Source organism: Megachile rotundata, chromosome 6 (assembly GCF_050947335.1).
Source record: "Megachile rotundata isolate GNS110a chromosome 6, iyMegRotu1, whole genome shotgun sequence".
Taxonomy (NCBI): Eukaryota; Metazoa; Arthropoda; class Insecta; order Hymenoptera; family Megachilidae; genus Megachile; species Megachile rotundata.
In genome coordinates, this window is record NC_134988.1 from 10,721,118 (window position 1) to 10,741,095 (window position 19,978).

General features: G+C 36.3%; 4 protein-coding genes across 6 annotated transcripts; 2 read left to right on the top strand and 2 right to left on the bottom strand.

Annotated features, from left to right (window-relative positions):
- The first annotated feature begins 592 nt into the window (after window positions 1–592).
- On the top strand, window positions 593–3,771 carry LOC100876015 (trypsin-3-like). 2 transcript variants are annotated; one of them, XM_012285045.2, is made up of 4 exons: window positions 593–689; window positions 1,731–2,034; window positions 2,937–3,243; window positions 3,523–3,771. In XM_012285045.2, exons 1-4 carry the CDS (start codon window positions 641–643, stop codon window positions 3,688–3,690), a joined length of 828 nt encoding a protein of 275 aa, XP_012140435.1. In that variant the 5' UTR covers window positions 593–640; the 3' UTR covers window positions 3,691–3,771. The 2 variants fall into 2 exon arrangements, with proteins under 2 accessions (XP_012140435.1, XP_003703163.1); XM_003703115.3 differs by lacking the exon at window positions 593–689 and adding an exon at window positions 1,071–1,468.
- Window positions 3,726–10,261, bottom strand: LOC100876129 (carboxypeptidase B). 2 transcript variants are annotated; one of them, XM_076532787.1, is made up of 7 exons: window positions 9,938–10,261; window positions 8,695–8,889; window positions 5,957–6,067; window positions 5,631–5,764; window positions 5,373–5,548; window positions 5,082–5,310; window positions 3,726–4,203 (listed from the first exon to the last, which is right to left on the bottom strand). In XM_076532787.1, the coding sequence occupies exons 1-7, from the start codon at window positions 10,233–10,235 to the stop codon at window positions 3,841–3,843; spliced, it is 1,506 nt and encodes a 501-aa protein (XP_076388902.1). In that variant the 5' UTR covers window positions 10,236–10,261; the 3' UTR covers window positions 3,726–3,840. The 2 variants fall into 2 exon arrangements, with proteins under 2 accessions (XP_076388902.1, XP_012140434.1); XM_012285044.2 differs by lacking the exon at window positions 5,957–6,067 and having other exon boundaries at window positions 9,938–10,260.
- A 1,337-nt stretch (window positions 10,262–11,598) lies between these two features.
- LOC100881387 (neither inactivation nor afterpotential A) lies at window positions 11,599–14,651 on the top strand. The gene is made up of 5 exons (XM_003703164.3): window positions 11,599–11,757; window positions 12,453–12,657; window positions 13,296–13,498; window positions 13,570–13,712; window positions 14,271–14,651. The coding sequence occupies exons 1-5, from the start codon at window positions 11,656–11,658 to the stop codon at window positions 14,365–14,367; spliced, it is 750 nt and encodes a 249-aa protein (XP_003703212.3). The 5' UTR covers window positions 11,599–11,655; the 3' UTR covers window positions 14,368–14,651.
- LOC100876244 (cysteine dioxygenase type 1) lies at window positions 14,436–19,631 on the bottom strand. Its single transcript, XM_003703117.3, has 5 exons — window positions 19,217–19,631; window positions 16,710–16,851; window positions 16,495–16,609; window positions 15,105–15,274; window positions 14,436–15,015 (listed from the first exon to the last, which is right to left on the bottom strand). Exons 1-5 carry the CDS (start codon window positions 19,447–19,449, stop codon window positions 14,980–14,982), a joined length of 696 nt encoding a protein of 231 aa, XP_003703165.1. The 5' UTR covers window positions 19,450–19,631; the 3' UTR covers window positions 14,436–14,979.
- Window positions 19,632–19,978: the final 347 nt, after the last annotated feature.

A 19,978-nucleotide genomic window follows, 5' to 3' on the forward strand; every position in this document is an offset into this window, starting at 1 on the left:
TACTACTTACGAGAAACGCACACGCTTATCTGATATTTGCTAAACGTTTCGTTTTTAAAATGAGTAATTAAACACGATAAATTTGATCGAAATATAGGTAATTTTTCGTAGGAAGTGTTGATAAAGCAGTAAGGATTATTCACTTGTTTTGTCGCACGTGTTGAAACGAAGATATGATGCTATCGATCGAAATGAATCAATATCGATACGTTACTGGGAATTAGCAAACTTCCGGAATAGAACTGTATCAGTGACATATTCTGAAAATATATTCGTAAAAGTGAAAACAATGTAGTTGGAGAATTTATAAAGATTGAAACAATAGAAATAGTGTTTTGTTATTATTTGTTAGACTTGTAAAAAATGCAAGATAGTTGTCAGAAAATATTATTATTATTAATGATTAGACAATTTAACAAAAGAGAAATAATTCTATTATTGCATTGAGTCAACTTTTAATTCTCCGAAGCTGCCCTACATGCGAAAGATAAATGCGATGAAAACAGGATTATCGTCGCATATATCGTAATTGCTACATATATTGCACCAATATAGATAAACGAAATTGTGAACGATAATAATATGAGGTGAAAATCTCTATATAAGTACTAATAACGTGCAACCACTACCAGTCATCAAAATGTCGTCGCTGATTATCCTCTTCGCCATTGTTGCAGTAGCTTCCGCTTGTAAGTCAATTTTTGTCAACAAATTATTGATAAATTAAATTTAGTGAACAATTTATATTATCAGATAGTTATAACCATTCCATATTTTTAGTGAACTTTTCACTTAACACTTTAAAATTGAATGTTTAAATTAATATAACATTAGTGCAGGTTTTGTTTGAATATTTCTTCATTTCATTTCTTTAGTCATTTCGATATTATATTATCAAGTAAATATACTTACAACTATTTCATATTTTTACTGAACTTTTGACATAAAACTTTAAAATTGAATATTAAAACTAATACAACATTAATGCAATTTTTGCTGAAATATTTCTTCATTTCATTTCTTTAGTCACTTTGACAATTTTGTAAAATTACATGCTATTTGAGAAAGTAAAATAACAGATACAACGTACACTTGAATCGATAGGCAAAATATTTTAAATATCAATTCCGTATCACATTAATTTTGTATAAACAGCAGTAATTCTGCAAAAAATATTCCTAGGATGTAGAACAATTGTGTAAACGAGAAGTAGATAATGCTATCAAAATTGTGCGAAGTTTTTAATTCATTCATGTGAGAGAAAATCGCTTTGAAAGGATTATTAGAATAACGAGATTGAAACATATGCTTGTTCGGTGTAGATAAAAAAAGTTAATAACGATAACCTGTGAATATTATTATTCGGTGGAAAAATAGTATATAAGCACCCGCAACGTCGAAGTTCGTTGAGTTACCAAAATGTCTTCCGAACTGTTCTTCCTTGCCGTTGTTGCCGCAGCTTCAGCTAGTAAGTCAATTTAACTCATTGATTCAGAAATAACCGCAGTGAAGACAGAATCTGACACAAAATAATTATATTTTGTAACTATTTTATTTTCTAATGGAAATTTTCTTTAATTACTTCGACATTGTGTGTGGTATATTCACGCAACTCGCCGTCATAATCTTTTCAAACCTTGCTTGTAACAATATTTGATAAATATAAAATAATAATAGTTCCAAAAGTTGTCCCTTGTTATAAGTAAAATATTTTTCTGTTTCATAAAAAGCGAATCCCTACGTTGGCTACCCGGTGCCATTTTACCCCAACTACACCAACGGACCAATAGAGGCTACCAGGAACCAATTTCCCTATCAAGTCTCACTGCAATGGGGCATAAACAAACTAACTCATTTCTGCAGTGGTGCTATTTTGAGTGCCTCATGGGTTCTCACATCGGCCCACTGTGCTTCAGTCGTTCCGCCGTACGGTGATTTTGTGGTGAAGACCGGAAAACTCGATTTGACTGTAACGGAAAACGCGGAACAAACAGCCACTGTGAAACAAGTCATCATACATGAGAACTACACCGGGTAATCACACTTCTTTTCAAACGACTCAACAGTTTTTATTTTAGAGCTGTCTTTCAATTTGAAAGCATTCACTCAAATGTTGAAATCAAATTTGAAGGCAGAACTATTCACTCAAATGTTGAAATCAAATTTGAAGACATCACTATTCACTCAAATGTCAAAATCAAATTTGAGGACATCACTATTCACTCAAATGTCAAAATCAAATTTGAGGACATCACTATTCACTCAAATGTCAAAATCAAATTTGAGGACATCACTATTCACTCAAATGTCAAAATCAAATTTGAAGACAGCACTATTCACTCAAATGTCAAAATCAAATTTGAGGGCATCACTATTCACTCAAATGTCAAAATCAAATTTAAGGACATCACTATTCACTCAAATGTCAAAATCAAATTTGAAGACAGCACTATTCACTCAAATGTCAAAATCAAATCTGAAGACAGCACTATTCACTCCAATGTCAAAATCAAATTTGAGGACATCACTATTCACTCAAATTTCAAAATCAAATTTGAGGACATCACTATTCACTCCAATGTCAAAATCAAATTTAAGGACATCACTATTCACTCAAATGTCAAAATCAAATTTGAAGACATCACTATTCACTCAAATGTCAAAATCAATTTTGAAGACATCACTATTCACTCAAATGTCAAAATCAAATCTGAAGACAGCACTATTCACTCCAATGTCAAAATCAAATTTGAGGACATCACTATTCACTCAAATGTCAAAATCAAATTTGAAGACATCACTATTCACTCAAATGTCAAAATCAAATTTGATAGCATCACTATCAAAGCAAATTTTCTGCTAGAGCGCAGTCTATTTCCCCGTGACACAATTTTACGCTTGTTGTCATGCTTGACGCGTCCATTTGTTAATTGCAGGGACTCAGGTTTACACGATGTCGCACTGCTAAAACTGTCTAAGCCCATTCTTCTAAATGGTACAGCAAAAGCGATCGCCCTATCAACCACGAGCTCGCCTAGCGGATCTGGTCGGATGTTAAGCTGGGGATCAAATTGGAGAATGTACACACCACGCATGCCGGATAAACTACAAGCAAGCAATCTGAATACGCTTGTTTTGTCTACCTGCCAAAATCTTTTGAACAATATAACAAGTACCACTCCGAGGCTTAGCGGGTATCAGTTCTGCACTGGGTCTTTGCCTGGTGGTTTCTCAGCGTGCGATGTGAGTAATTTAATTTTGGAATTAATAGTGGACATTATTTGTATATGAGGATATTATCGTTAGAATATGAGGATATCATAGAATATGAGAATATCATAGATCATTTTTACGATTCTTTGTAATCATTCAGTTAAGGTTTAGTTTTGCATACGAGGATTTCACGAAATGAAAAGTTAGGTTAGCGAACATAGAGACAATAAAAACTGTTCAACATTCATCTTGTCTTCGTGAAATCCTAAAAACGATGGTCATCCAAACTAAAAATTATTATTATTTCAGAGTGAACCCGGTGCTCCCTTCATCCAATATTACGGATCTAACGGACCATACCTAATGGGAGTCTCATCATGGGGCGTCGTGCCATGCGCCATATCCAACGCACCAATAATCTTCACGCACTTATATTACTACAAATCTTGGATTACATCTCAACAAGCTGCAAACTGAACCATTCGATAGACAATGAAGGAATTATACGTTAATTATTGTTAACAGTTTATTGTGTTCAATAAATAGTGCTCGCTCTTATCTAGTAATTACAATACTCCAGTTCCTTTCGCAAGATACAAGAATTAATATTTATACAATTATAATCAGTTACAATGTTTTGCAAGCCTCCGTAACGGTCATCACAGCCGCCAACGCTTCTTTAGCTGTTGGGACAATATAACGAGCCGGTAGAACGAAACCATACTTTCCAGTGTCTCTCAGTTCGATCGTGTAAGCGTATTTCATCTTGAGAATAGCTTTGGCCCAATCGTCGGAGCCACCGGAAGCTGCGTACAGGGTGGTAGCACTGTTTCCGACAGTGTAGGCGCTGTTGGCACCGCCTGCTTTTTTCATTGCTGCGGCTACTTGTCTTCCGACTCTTTCGAGATCCGCGTAATCTGGGGGCACGCGTTTGTCGTAACCCCATGGGTATAGGATGTACTGACCGTAACTGTGGAATGTCAGGTACGCCTGGAAAGTAAGGAACTGGTTAAAGTAACAAGTTTGGTGATAATTTGACAGAGTTACTTTCGGTATTTCTAAATTTTCAAGTTACAGTTGTAAATTAATTACATATATCTGAATTCTTAAATACTTGAATTTGGGAGCCCTTAAGTGTTTAATTTTCTACATACTTAATTCTTGCATATACTATATGTAGATCCTCAAATTTACTAGTTAATAAAACTTGAATTTTTTAATCTCTAAATATTCATATTAGCAGAACCTCATGTCACCAGAATCCACATCGTCATGTACCTAAATTCCATGTTACCATTTTTCTGAATCCCTATATCATCATATACCTAACTCCCTATATCACCATATTTCTAAATCTCACATCACCATATCCCTAAACCCTAAATCCCACATCACCAAATCCCTCAATCCAACATCACCATATTTCTAAATCTCACATCACCATATCCCTAAACCCTAAATCCCATATCACCAAATTCCTAAATCCCACATCACCATATCCCTGAATCTCACATCACTATATTCCAGAATCCCAATATCACCATATCCCCAAATCCCACATCACCATATCCCTAAGCCCTAAATCCCACATCACCAAATCTCTAAATCCCACATCACCATATCCCTGAATCTCACATCACTATATTCCAGAATCCCAATATCACCATATCCCCAAATCCCACATCACCATATCCCTAAGCCCTAAATCCCACATCACCAAATCCCTAAATCCCACATCACCATATCCCTGAATCTCACATCACCATATTCCAGAATCCCAATATTACCATATCCCCAAACCATATCTTTAAATACCAAAATCCTCAACCCATTCTCCAAATCCTAAAATCTCAACCAAAAATACCAACCTTGAAGTTAGCAGCGCTAGCCTCGAAGAAGTTCCGTATAGCATTAGTTTCCGGTTCAGAGAACGGTCCAGAGCCAGCATAAATATCGCGACAAGGGTCCTTGCTAGTTCCCAGACCACCCCAGCGATACCCAAAGTTTCTGTTCAGATCAACCCCGTTGCACATGCTACCTGCAGCACGTTTCCTGTTCTTTCGCCACAAACGATCCCTGGTGAAGGTGTATTCGTACCTGTGGACCAAACAATGTAAAGTACAAGAGTCAGTTCAATATCCATGAAATTACTGACGTACCCATCGGGATTTGCCACGGGTAGAATGTAGTAGTCAGCCTCAAGATCTTCGCTGTTTTCAACTAAATGATTGATGACGTAAGTGACAGCGGCTGGAGAGATCCATTCACGAGCGTGGATTCCACCGTCGATCCATAAGGCGGGTGCATTAGGTTTCCCGTTGCTGATTCTCAAAACCTAAATTATAATTTACCTCACTTTTCTGTAGAATATGTAACTATGATTTCTTTCGATTGAAAGTTAGAGCAAGATAAAATACCTTGAGAGCTCGTCCTTCGACAGAGTTTCCGATGCTAACAACGGAACAAACGTCCGGAAAAGTCTCCGCCAAATAATCGAGATAACCATGGATGTCTTCAAGACGATGGTAAGTGGTCCACTCCATTCGATGACCTGACAGGTATACCTTCAAGATTATTCAATGGTTGCACGTTCGATGTCCTTAAACGATACGTGAGAACATTCCGCTCCGTGGATTCAGAGACATTCAACTGTTATCGGACTCGAGATGAAAATTAAGATTCTGAACAGTTTGAAAATGTGAGTCTGAATCGACGAAGCGGATTATGCGCGCTGGAAGCTCACCCCTAAAGTGCCATTGGCCACCTCCACCGTGTACACTAGCTACGGGATAACGAACAGGACGAGGAGGATATCTACCTCGTACCGCGACTCCCTGCCACCAAGCGTAACGAGCTAGAAAATTACTTTCAAGCTTAATATTGATAGGTATTGGTTAGTTCTTAGCCAGCGTAGAATTCAATATACGTTTTATTCAGATAAATGTATGTATTTTTGCTTTGTAGTGGTTGTCAAGTTATGATGCGTACGTTATTGTAATATTGATGAGTACGGTATTGTCACGGTAGTATCATGTGTTGTATTATAACGCATTACAGTTTGAATTACGACACTATGTTGCGTTTGTCACGTGGTATACCAAGTACAGTATTGTCACGTATAGAATTACCGCGCGTAGTAGTACCACGTATCGAATTACCACGCGAAGTACTACCACGTATCGAATTACCACGCGCAGTACTACCACGCGTAGTAGTACCACGTGTCGAATTACTACGCGTCGAATTACCACGCGTCGAATTACCATGCGTCGAATTACTACGCGTCGAAATGCGATGCGTCGAATTACCACGCGTAGTACTACCACGTGTCGAATTACCACGCGTAGTACTACCACGTATCGAATTACCACGCGTCGAAATTCCACGCGTCGAATTACCATGCGTCGAATTACTACGCGTCGAAATTCCACGCGTCGAATTACCATGCGTCGAATTACTACGCGTCGAATTGCGATGCGTCGAATTACCACGCGTAGTACTACCACGTGTCGAATTACTACGCGTCGAATTACCACGCGTAGTACTACCACGTGTCGAATTACTACGCGTCGAATTACTATGCGTCGAATTACCACGTGTCGAAATACCACGCGTCGAATTACCACGCGTCGAATAACTACGCGTCGAATTACCACGCACAGTACTCCCACGTGTCGAATTACCACGCGTCGAATAACTACGCGTCGAATTACCACGCATAGTACTCCCACGTGTCGAATTACTACGCGTCGAATTACTACACGTCGAATTACCACGCGTAGTACTACCACGCGACCTATTACCACATATCGAATTACTACGCATCGTAATTCCACGCACTATACTCTCACAAGCCACATTACCACGCGTGATACTACCTTGCGTTTGTACCGTCACATATTAAATTACCACGCGTTGTATTCTCACGAGTTGTACCGTCACATATCATATTACCACGCGTTGCAATACTACACATAATACTGCCTCGTACCAAAATACACATCGTATTACCACGCATGATACTACATTGTTTATACTCCCACGAGTTGTAGTATCATGTGCTTGCTCTCACGTGACGTAGTACCATGTGTCCTACTGTCACATGCCATACTACCACGTGTTGTACTGTCACTTGCCTATGTGCTACATGTACATCTCTACATTTTATATTTCTCAGCACTATATTCATCATATTAATTATTTCCATTAATACTTCCCTCCGAATCAGTCCCTGATAAGTGCCTACTATACCCAAAGTACACAATTACTGTACACAATACCAAAGCGTCTTCAAACGATTAGAAAGAGAAAGTTCTGCACTAATTAACTTTCGACGATAACTAATGAGCACGAGTTTTCCTGCACACCGACGACGCACGCTTCAAGAATGACAATGATGCTCTTAGTGTATCGATGATCGGTTTTTATTTATGATTCCGATGTGGACATCCCGATTTCTCGACTGACTTTCAAGCTGGGCCGATTGCCAGCTACTCGACAGTTTGCTGGAAACGAGTTAACGGGATCGAAACAACGTTGTTCGTGAAAACGAGGAGTGTTGCAGATGCACGCACACCACCGCACACACGACTGGCAGATATAACTGTTAATGTTAATCGGTATTGTCGATGAACTGGAACTGGGTTAGCAGGTTGGCTCACGGCGAGGACGGTAACCTCGGTTTATACGATCGTACCTTTCCATCGAAAATAGCCAGCAGCTAACGATTCTGAGGATCGCTGTGAATCGGACAATCGCAGGATTTGGCGGGTTAGGGCTGGACATTATAATGTCGTTAACACGCGGAATTCCATGGGGAAAATTACGGTATGTACATACTTTAACGACGATTAGTTTTCTTAATAGAAGACCACATATTTTAGCGAATGATTATATTTGATGTTTGTAAGAGTGATTTAAAATGCTTGATGATTTAGTTGCAGATTCTGTTATTGAAAAAATCGTCATTTATGGAGACTATCGTCAGAAATATTAATGTTGAATAAATTAAACATGTTATTTAATAAATTGAGCAAGTTCTTCTCGAATAAGATGTATTTGTAGAGCGAACAGATATTTCCGAGTGAACCGAACATTGTATTGAATGTCTAATGATCAAGATGACCGTCAATTGTGATAATCACTTTCGAATTCGCACGTGTAGCGTTTGTCGCCGGCTTTCTTCGCTACGTGCTTAGACCGTAAAGCATCGATTAAACAAGTTATCCGCCATTTGTGTCAGTGGAACGGGTAAAATGACAAGTGAAACATCTTTTCACTGACGGTTCTCACTAAATGTTCTCAACGTTCTCACAGACAATCTAATTCGAAATCATCATATTGCAATTTTATAATAGTAGGAACACATGAAACGTGAAGCCAAATAAGCGCAAGAATAAAAAGCAAATAGATCGAGCTAAATGTACTTGAGGTAAACAGTATGTAAATTGATGTATAAGGAAAAAGGCGGACTCTGCAAACCTTTGCGACCTTCCAGTTCCTCCATTTCCTCTTCGGAAAGCGCCGGATTTTCTTCGTCTATCGCTTTCTGTACGTCCTCGATCACCACGTGGTACTCTAGATCTTTCTGTTTCAAGTAACGAGCTACTCTTGGGACTTCCTCTGCACGGATCAGCACGTCCATTCCCATTTCGTTGCCGACCCATAACGTCAGCACTGTACCGGAAAGCAAGTTTTAATTAGTCCGCTGATTCGTTAATTTAGATATCGAGATTAGAGGAGAACGATAACCTACGAGATATGAATGAAGATTGAATGAATCATACTGAATGAAAATTTCGGACTTATGATTAATCGAAATTGTAATTGCAATCTTTGGTGATCAAATATTACCTTCAATAATCAAAAATATTAAGTTATTTGAATATTATTAGAAAGAGGTACCTAAGAGGATTTATTAGGGAAATTTGGATCTGCAGGGAATAATATGGAAACCAAGAAAAGACGGTTAGGAATTATTTGTTTATTTTGAGAAATTTTTGAAGGTCTGAAAATTTGGGAAGACAGGAAAGTAGAGACTAAGTGATTTGAGAAAGCTACAAATTTGAAAATAACATTGTGTTTAAGTAATTGATGACCTCAAGATTTGGAGATTTGGATATGAGAATATATAAGATTCGGTCCAGGAATTTGGAAATCTAGAAATTTAGGGATCTGGAAGTATTGGAATTTAGGAATTTGAGGTCCTTGTAATTTGAAGAAGTACATATGTCAATATCTAAGGTCTTGGTATCTAGAAATTTGGATGTCGAGAGATTTGGGGATGTGAAGCTTGACCTAGCAATTTGCAAATTTTGATATTTGGAAATCAAGACATATTGCAATCACAGAACTTGAAGATAAAAACTTTGAAAACCTAAGATTTTGAAACTTGAGAGATTTGTGAAGCTATCAAAATTCATCACTTTCGAGATCTATAAATTTGAACGCCTTGGAATTTAGGAAAAATTGAAATGTGAAAATTCCAATATTTCCCTACCAGAGAATTTGGCAACATACTTCAACAACACAAATTCAGTAACCTAATTAGTAAATCTAAATGACCTCATGTTAAATTTGAAAAACGTACTATTTTACAAAATATGAAAATGTGGACATTAGAATTGAAAATATCAGAAGTGAAAGTATAAAAAATACAAAAGTTGAAAAATAGAAAATGTGGACATTGGAAATGAAAGTATAAAAAATAAAAAAATATACGAACATCCATGTTCCTGTAAATCCGTCGTGACATTAGTAGCCAAGTCCTTCTGACCATCAGGAGCTTGAACCCTCCACACTTGCGCTCCATCGTAATTCACTTTGGCGTCCCTAACCCTAACCGCTCTTTGGACGGTCTTCGAGTTCTCGGCAACAGGTTCGTCGACGATCTCGATCCAGTCGGGTATCACGAATTCTCGTCTCTGTCGATCGATCACAGCTGCCTGAGCGACGAGAACAGCGGTCAGAAGAAACACAATCGCCGTGAAACGCGCACCACGCGACCTGCTGCTCTTCTCCATCGCGAACAACTATCCTTGGACCGTCGATGGTCCCACCTTTTATAGTATTCGACCCGGTCGACGATCGGGAATAACGGTACCTAACGAGCGAGTCTTGGTACCTCTTTGGAGCGAGTTCGAGCTACTGGCTTTAAGGATTTTTCACCTAATGGTCGTTTGATTTGGGTGCCAGAATTTTTAGTGCGGATTTTTCTTGGGGAATTGTCTGTGTAACGGGGTGGTTCTATTGGGGTGTGAGTTGATTTTGGATGTTTGGAATAGGGAGATCTTGGGATTTTCAGGGGATCCCATCTTTGGGATCTTGGAATTTTTATATTTTTGGAACTTGTTATTTCGGAACTTGGACATTTTGGAATTTTTAGACTTTGCAGTTTTGAGATTTTTAGACTTTGAAGCGTGGGAGTTTGCAAGGTTGGTTGCTCCGGAATTTGGAATTTTGAAGTTTCAGACCTTTAGAAGTTTCCAGCTTTCTTATTGAAATCTTGATATCTTGGGACTTGGACGTTTTCGAACGTCGAAATTCTTTCATTTTGCAATTTTGAGATTTTAAGGCTTTGGGACTGTGGAAGTTTGCAAGGTTGATTGTTTAGGAAGTTGAGATTTTGAAATTTTAGAACTTCAGAAGTTTGAAGCTCTCAGATTTGAACAATTGGAGACTGTAGAATTTTGGAAGCTTGATATCTTGCAATGTTAAGACTGAAAATTTCTTAATTTTCGAACATTCAGTTTTTAAGACATTGGAACTTTGAAAAGTTGCACCTTCTGAAAATTAAGATTCTGACATTTGAAGCACTTCAGCATTAAAATTTCAAGACTTTGTAATCCTAGAAACTTATAAACTTTGAAAATTCTGACATATCTTTTTTAATTCAAAATACAATAAATGCAAATTATAATACATGGTGTCTGAATGAAGCAAACATATTTGCACCTCTTATTTCATTAAGATAACTTGATGTGTAGTTAGGTTGTGTAGTTTTGACACATGTCTTTAATTTAAAACACAATGTTACATAAATTATAACATGCAGAACTTGAACAAATATAATATTTCAATTTTAACAGCTTCTAATAAAAAACATTTTTAGCTTTTTAATATAAAACACAATAAATATTATGAAGAGTATAATACATAGTTTCATTCAAACATCTAAAACAACATAACGAAACAAATTGCAATAACTTTTTTTTAAGGTAATATTAAATAAAAAATATAAGTAAATTCTTTCGCAATGTCCCACCGAATCTCGTCACCCGCCAAAAGCTAATTAAGAGCATTTGACAGAAACTGTTAATAAAATTGAGAATAGCGGCAAAACGTTTCGAAAGAGCCCGTTTCGCGCAAGCGTTCCAAGCGTTCATTTGGTTTCCGCGCGGTGCTTCTGATCGCATTTGATGGACGTCGTTCGACACAGGTTCAATGAAGCTGCTCGAAAAGTTGGGGCATTCGCTACCGAATCGTAAAATCATGAAGATCCTGTTTGCGACAGCCTGTTTGGTGGCGGTGGCTGCAACTTTGGAGGTACCGTTTCCTGTTTATCGTTTGCGTTTTTCTGCATACCGTTAACTTGGGTACATCGAGGAATTTGGAAGAGTTCGTTAGGTGAAGGACATACGAGATCAAAAATTTTTAAGAATTTTCAAGAATTTGAAAAGTGTAATATAATGGAAGAATGATGAATGAAAGAGTTTAGAAATTGGTAGAAGTAACAATGAGAAATAAAAGTGTAGTGAAAGCGCGGTCTTCGGAAGAAAACACATTTTCTGTGAATTGAAAGCAATTGTATCTGATGAAACTGGGATAGCACATTGCCACATTAAATTGAATTACTAGACAATTTAAAAGAATCGAAATGTCGGTCGTGGTTTATAGTTAGTAAGGCTTCCTTCGTTTATTACGCGCCGTACACTCGCGTGCAACTAGGCTTCATTTAGATAAGGTTGTACCTACACTTACACATACGTGAAAATTATTAAATTACATTTTCAGTGAAAATCTCAAATTAGATGTGAAAATCTCATATACATGATTTTCAAAATCATTTTTATGATTTCAGAATTTTCCAACTTTCAAATTTTTCAAGTTTGTAAATTTTTGGGTTTTCAAGGATTCTAAACTTCGTACTTCAAGTTTCGAATTTTTACATTCCCCAAATTTTCAAGCTTCCAATTTTCAAGGTTCTAAATTACTTTAAGTTTGCCACAATTTGTTTATAGAATAATAATCTGACAGTCACCGAGCAAGTCTACTTAGACGTCACGATAGACGATCGTCCAGCGGGTCGAATAGTAATTGGTTTATTCGGTGACATTGTGCCGAAAACCGTGCAGAATTTCATCACTTTATCGACAACTGGAGTGGCAGGGAAAACGTACAAAGGCAGCAGGTTCCATCGTGTGATTAAGAAGTTCATGGTCCAAGGTAATCAAACTATATATGATTAATGCGTTGAATAGTGAAAATGACTGTGTGCAGTGACCATTTACCTTACATAACCGTGTTGGTAATCTATATCAAATTCCAATTACATTTTTATCATTACATTGATCTATTTTCCAATTACATTTTTATCAAAATATACTGCACATGAATTTTATCTAATTCTGTCAACTTTACTAGAAATTCATTAACTTCTGTATTCACCCTTCTTACACGTAGTTTGTTTTCAAAGTTTTCAAACTTCCTTAATACAGTAGAATTATACCACAATTTTATATGGTACAGTGGAAATAGATATATTACTAACAATTGATTAGTTAACTCATGTATAAGTAGTATTAATCTTTATGCAAAGTAAAGATTTCTCCAATTCTTTCTTCTTTTAGTTATTTAATAATATTGAGAAATATGAGTGATGTTGCATATCATAATCTATCAATCTCTGTCAATCAATAAGTCTTTAGTATGTGTTTATAGTGACTGAATCATTGAAACAATTTGTACCAATTTTGAATGCAATTGTCTCAATGCTTGAATCACAGTATCAATGCTGCAACGAAAGTCTTAAATTACAGTAAACATACGTAATGTATATAACAACAAAGAATAATGATTTCCAGGTGGCGATATAGAAAACGATGATGGCACCGGATCGATCAGTATCTACGGCAAATACTTCGAAGACGAGAATTTCGAAATCGGACACAACGGTCCCATGTACGTCAGCATGGCGAACGCTGGAAAGGATTCAAATGGTTGCCAATTTTTCATCACTACCGTAAGCACACCATGGCTAGACGGTAAACACACGGTCTTTGGAAAGGTAGCATAACTTTTTAGCATTAAAGCATAATTTGAAATATTTCGGTGTGGATAATAAGGTTGTTTGTTCAGGTTGTTGACGGTCAAGATGTTGTTTTCAAGATCGAACAAACTCGAACTGATGCGGACGATGTGCCGATTAAGCCAGTTGTTATCTACGAGTGCGGTTACATTCCGACACCTTCACCTTACCAAGTGGACGATAATGTGTATAAGTAAGTGAATGAAATTTTATCGGAAATTTGTAGATAGGTTGCTGTTTTTACGCGTGCGTTCTGAAGCTTTTTTAGTTGAAGTTACTCTTTTTTAGTTGAAGCTGTTACTCTTTTTTACTTTGATTAAATATTTTTACTAAATGTTTAATAATAGTTAAATATTTATAGTTATTGTACACTGTAATGTTTAACAATGTATCACATTATTTATTTATTTTATCACTTCACTTTTGCACCATGAATGATTGTAAATAGTAGATATGTAAAAGGGGTTGTAATTAAATATTGAAAAGATATGGACGTTTATTTATTTATTTTATCACTTCATTTTTGCACCACGAATGATTGATTGTAAATAGTAGATATGTAAAAGGGGTTGTAATTAAATATTGAAAAGATGTGGACGTTTATTTATTTATTTTATCACTTCATTTTTGCACAATGAATGATTGATTGTAAATAGTAGATATGTAAAGGGGGTTGTAATTAAATATTGAAAAGATGTGGACGTTTATTTATTATGACTGTGTAAAAATAAATATTTTTGACAACTTGCAGCATCTGGGCTTGGATAAAAGCGACGTCGATACCATTAGGCTTCAGCTTCTCGATCCTCGGCTTTTTCCATTACATGATGAAGCAACTGGACGTGTAACGAATTCTAACAAAGGATATACTTCATAACGCGTAAAAACGAGGCCACATTTAATAATAAAACCGAAATTAACTTAAAAAAATAGAATTTATCGTTTTATTGTGTTTGGAAGTGTACACTTAATTGTTATTATCAATACAATTTCACGTAGTTGATACCAAAGTGAATTATATATACTTGTTTATTAATTTTGTATGAACTTGTAATACGTTTCGGAATAATTTCGAGTGTCCGAAATCGATAACAGTGTAAATATGCGTATGTACATTATTTATTTGGAAAAACAGACTTAATTAATTGCTACATTATGAGTTTTTTCATCGCGAAAAAGATTGCTCTTAATGAGAGTTGGAAACCAATACTATTTACGATACAATTAATCATTTTATCGTAAATGAGTTCATTGACCTCGAACCTTGATAAATTCTTTTTATTTTCACAAAACAATCAGATATTTATTTTCGAGGAACTCATCTCACCGTAATTGCACCAAGGTCGAACGTTAACAAAAATACTTAGCAAAACTTAAACGCGTTTAAGTACATACTTATCATTTTATAAAACTACGTTCTAAATTTTATACTATACGAAGCAACTTGCCACGGGGTTAAGTTAGTTATCCTCCGGACACCTGGAGTCTTGGATCTCCTGCAAAATAAAAAGAAAAACAACTTTCTTATTAATAAATTTCTCGAATCGTTATTACAGAAGTGGATAATATAATAATGAAGTCTTACCCGGTTCCTCCTCTCTCCGTATTTCGACCAGAATGTGACTTTACACTGGCTTCTTTGTCCCGTTTGTTTGTTGAAGACCGAACACGAGGAAAATGGCGGCGAGTATAGATGCAGCGACACTGCGGGGTTAACGGCACTTGGGTTTTCTACTCTGTGAAGTCCCAGAGAATCTATAACACGTTTAGAAAATAGTCATTACCTGTCATTATTAAGTTAGACTTTTACATTTTTTAGTGACTGTATATTTTGGTTTCAATGTTTGTGGATTTCTATGACATCAAATATGTATTCTTATAGAGCCATGTAACTTCAGATTTTTACACATCTGCATTTTTATACATACTTCTAGATGCCTATGTCCTTAAATCTGTACAAGGTTTAGATTACTATACCTCCAGATCTCTATGACCCTACATTCTTAGAGCTCTATAACCTTAAATCCATTTACGCCTAGATTTCTGTATAACCTGAGATTCAAATATTCTTAGATTCCTATCTTCTCAGCAATTTGTACGCCTTGATCCCTATATCTCCAGATCTCTTTAACTCTAGGTACCTATATCACCAGGTACCTACCCCCAGCTACCTATAACCCCAGATACCTATAGTCCTAGATTCCTATACCTCCAGATACCTATAGTCCCAGATCCCTATACCCCCAAATACCTATAGTCCCAGATCAATCTACCCCCATATATCTCTACCCCCAAATACCTATAGTCCCAGATCCCTATACCCCCATATATCTCTACTCCCAGATACCTATAGTCCTAGATTCCTATACCTCCAGATACCTATAGTCCCAGATCTCTATACCCCCATATATCTCTACCCCCAAATACCTATAGTCCCAGATCTATATACCCCCATATATCTCTACTCCCAAATACCTATAGTCCTAGATTCCTATACCTCCAGATACCTATAGTCCCAGATCTCTATACCCCCATATATCTCTACCCCCAAATACCTATAGTCCCAGATCTATATACCCCCATATATCTCTACTCCCAAATACCTATAGTCTCAGATCCCTATACCCCCAAATACCTATAGTCCCAGATTCCTATACCCCCATATATCTCTACCCCCAAATACCTATAGTCCCAGATCCCTATACCCCCATATATCTCTACCCCCAAATACCTATAGTCCCAGATCCCTCTACGTCTAGATTTCCATAACCCTATATCCTCATACCCCTAAATTTCTATAACCATAAATCTCCACATCTCTGTACCTCTACTATATCCCACACCGCCTCATTCCTACAACCCTATAGTAATATCTTACAAGCTTATAGTGTATCCCTACAGTGTATCTCTTGATTTCAATACCTGATTCCTATACAGATTCTTATACTCCCATCTAGAGATGCTAAAAATCATACCATTGATATAACAAATTTCATTCAATCCAAGAGTGTTTCTCTGTAGCTCTTCAAGCTCCTCCAACTCCTCCCCGTCGTTATTATCCTTGCACTTCTTTGGCCACGCATATCTTGTCTAAAAAAAAATAAGAAACACCTTGTAAGAATATAATTATATATAATATATATTATATAAGAAATAGTTATTGTTATGTTATAGTAAATAATTATTGTACCTCACAAAGTTCACCCTGAAGAATTTTCATGACACAATGCGCATCGGCATGATCGTGTATAGCTGAACCATGACCTTCGCCCCAACATAGCACCATAAGATTGAACCTTCCATTTCCTTCGTCGACCAAGTTCCTTGTGTACCTGCATAAAGCAGTTTGTTTATCAAGCTTTTTATGGATTTCTCCTTGATGTGAATCACGTTCAACGTCGTAGAAGGACAATAACCGATTATGGGATGATAAGTAATCGCTCTCATTGTTCAACACTTTGTCAAACGCGAGAAAATGTCGATATGTGGCGCGTGTCAAAGAACCGATATTCTGAATCAGATGTAACGCGAAGTTTAGAGAAGGGGGACATACGTGGAAAGTATGGGTAACCAGCCATTCACCCAACAACCACCGATTTACGTGCAATACACATAAATCTCTGGTGTTCCGCATACCTAGGTTTTACTTTTTCGAGTGCGGTGACACTGCCGTAACCACGAATGTTCCCTAGGGGACCCTAGGACCTCAAAATATAGTTTTGTAAATGTAATATAAAGGAATTTATGCTGGATGTGAAACCTTGTATATTAGATGGTAATAAACTATCAAATGTTTACATTTTTTAATTTTTTAAATTTGAATGTTTTTAAATTTATAGATATCGAAATTTTTATATTATAGGAGTTTCAATTTTTCAAATTCGAAAATTAAGAATTTTCCAAATTTCCATACTTCGAAATTTTCAAATTCCCAAATTTCCAACTTCCCAAATTCTCAAATCCCCAAATTACTAATTTCCCATATTCTCAAATCCCTAAATTCTCAAATTCCCCAAATTCGAAAATTCCCCAAATTATCAATTTTCCAAATTCTCAATTTCCCAATATTCTCAAATCCCCAAATTCTCAAATTCCCAAAATTCTCAAATTCCCAAAATTCCCAAAATTCCCAAAATTCCCAAATTCCCAAAATTCTCAAATTCCCAAAAATCTCAAATTCCCAAAATTCTCAAATCCCCAAATTCTCAAATTCCCAAAATTCTCAAATCCCCTAAATCCCCTAAATCCCCCAAATCCCCTAAATCCCCCAAATCCCCAAATTCCAGAATCTCCAAAATTCCCAAATTTCTAAATGTCCAATTTTGTCAACTCCGCCAATCAATTTTCCAAATCACAAATTCCAGAATTCCCAAGTGCGTCATTCAGAAAATATTAAAAATATGTGGTTTTCCCTATCTTCATAGATTCGCATGTCATGTGGAAATCAATAACGTGTGGCAATTGCGTGTCATAATCCTAATAAGCACACGCTCGTTATTATCTTAGCGATTGACGAAGCAATTTTGTTTCAGATTTGCAATTACGTTTCACACATTTACGAGAGAAAGTTGATTTCGGTTCGTTTACTTCGAATTCCGATAAAGTTTCACGTAAAAGTATATCGATTATCGTTTACGAAGCTCATTAATTAACACTTTTGTAATTATATACTTGTTTGTGTACCGAGGCAGAGATTATGTATTTACAACTTTGGTACGCTACAAATTACTTATTTTTAAATTATAATTAATACACAACGCAATTTATGAAAATAAAAATAAATATTCCCTTTCGTACTTTGCAAAATTTTTAATTATTATATCTTCATTAATAATCCGCACATAGAAATAAAAATAAAATCCCATCTTATACTGCAAAACTAATTTTTTAATTTCTATTAATTTCAGTATAAAATTTGGACAAAAAATGCATTTATTTTCTCGACTGAAAATATCGAGTCTCTAATTGTAGAATAATTGTAGAATTATCAAACAAGTTATTAGTATTGGAACAATTCTAGAATCCTCTCTCTTATCGCCTTCTCATCCACACAGACTAGATGTCTCTCTAACGTTCTCGTTTCGTCTTGCACATCCGCGAACAATAAATTGGTTCTTCCCAACGCGGTACTCCCGGTGATAAGTTTGTTGATGTTTCCAACAATTATTAATTTTTTTAACTGATATATCGAACAATTATTTATATTTTTTCGTCAGGTCATTTGCTTTGGCCGTATCGACGTATAACCGGATCGCTAAATACCTCGTTATTGAAGATTGATTAGGCTCGCGAGCCAAACAGAGGATCTACGAAACCGTCAGGGTTAGAGAAACAGTAACGGGTGATAACCTATCATGAACTTCGTTATATTAATTTTATTTCACAAGTCCGACGTAGTTGTACGACGTTCTGTTTGTACCACGATAAAGTATTTACCGAGAAATTCGATTGTTCGCGAACTTAAGAGAAACATTGTTTATTATCAAAATTTACTGTCTGAAATTATTAATGAATGATCAAAGTTTGCTGCTAAATTTTATTTTGTTACAATTTAAAAATAAGTCCTTTACTTCAGAGGAGGCTATCTTCAATTTTTATATATAAGAGGTTTATTAAAGGTTTATTAATACTGGTCGCAATATTAACATGGCGGTGACCTCTCAACTATTATATGTTAAATATTTTGTGAGTCTTTACCTATATCTATCAAACTTCGCGTATTTTTTCCACTCCAAGGGGTTGCTCCTGTAAGACGCCATCAGGCTCTGCACATCGTCGATATTAACATGATCAGTCTTAAAAGCCTCGTGCAAAGCATCTATCAGTTCCCGAAGAGTCAGTTGAACTTTTCCTTGACTAGCATTCTTCTCGTTCAGCAGTTTTTCACGGTTCACACAGAACAATCCTCGATCTTCACTACAAACTTGCATTTTTCCCTTGTTCTTTTCCACTCGCGAAATTCCCTCAGTTCGAACGATGCAAATGTTTCTACAAGATCGCGAAAAGAGAAAAAGGAAACGTGGAGTTGTTTGAAAGCGAAAGGAAGCGAAGAATGCGTTTAGCGATGAAAGAACACGTTGCCGGTCTACAGTTCGTAACGATCTAGTAAAACACGGGAGACAGCGTCTCTTATGAAGCCTAAGATATCCCCTACTCCTGACGACTTCAACCAGCTTCAAATATTTATTCCATCGTTAACAAACATTTATTTGATCAATTCGATCATGCACTGTCATATGGTATCTGGAGGATATAAGGGATCAATTGATACACTTCATATTTTTTGTTAATACTATGACTTACCATTTTTTGTAAATGCGGCGACATTTATTTTTCTTTGTTTATTAGGATTACTTCTCGATTTTGTGTAATACATATATTTTTTAATACATAGAAATGTGATAAATGATAGAAATTTTGTGTCACATGTAACATTTAGATAGACAGACATTTAGCTAG

Coding starts and splice junctions, on each gene's coding strand:
- LOC100876129 (XM_076532787.1), bottom strand. CDS start 10,235: ATGGAGAAGAGCAGCAGGTCGCGTGGTGCGCGTTTCACGGCGATTGTG. Junction 6,068..8,694: donor GGAACTGGAAGGTCGCAAAG/GTTTGCAGAGTC, acceptor GTAATTTTCTAG/CTCGTTACGCTTGGTGGCAG. Junction 5,549..5,630: donor TCGAAGGACGAGCTCTCAAG/GTATTTTATCTT, acceptor ATTATAATTTAG/GTTTTGAGAATCAGCAACGG.
- LOC100881387 (XM_003703164.3), top strand. CDS start 11,656: ATGAAGCTGCTCGAAAAGTTGGGGCATTCGCTACCGAATCGTAAAATC. Junction 11,758..12,452: donor CGGTGGCTGCAACTTTGGAG/GTACCGTTTCCT, acceptor ATTTGTTTATAG/AATAATAATCTGACAGTCAC. Junction 12,658..13,295: donor TAAGAAGTTCATGGTCCAAG/GTAATCAAACTA, acceptor AATGATTTCCAG/GTGGCGATATAGAAAACGAT.
- LOC100876244 (XM_003703117.3), bottom strand. CDS start 19,449: ATGCAAGTTTGTAGTGAAGATCGAGGATTGTTCTGTGTGAACCGTGAA. Junction 16,610..16,709: donor TTCAGGGTGAACTTTGTGAG/GTACAATAATTA, acceptor ATTTTTTTTTAG/ACAAGATATGCGTGGCCAAA. Junction 15,275..16,494: donor TGAAATTTGTTATATCAATG/GTATGATTTTTA, acceptor AACGTGTTATAG/ATTCTCTGGGACTTCACAGA.
- LOC100876015 (XM_012285045.2), top strand. CDS start 641: ATGTCGTCGCTGATTATCCTCTTCGCCATTGTTGCAGTAGCTTCCGCT. Junction 690..1,730: donor TGTTGCAGTAGCTTCCGCTT/GTAAGTCAATTT, acceptor TTTCATAAAAAG/CGAATCCCTACGTTGGCTAC. Junction 2,035..2,936: donor ATACATGAGAACTACACCGG/GTAATCACACTT, acceptor TGTTAATTGCAG/GGACTCAGGTTTACACGATG.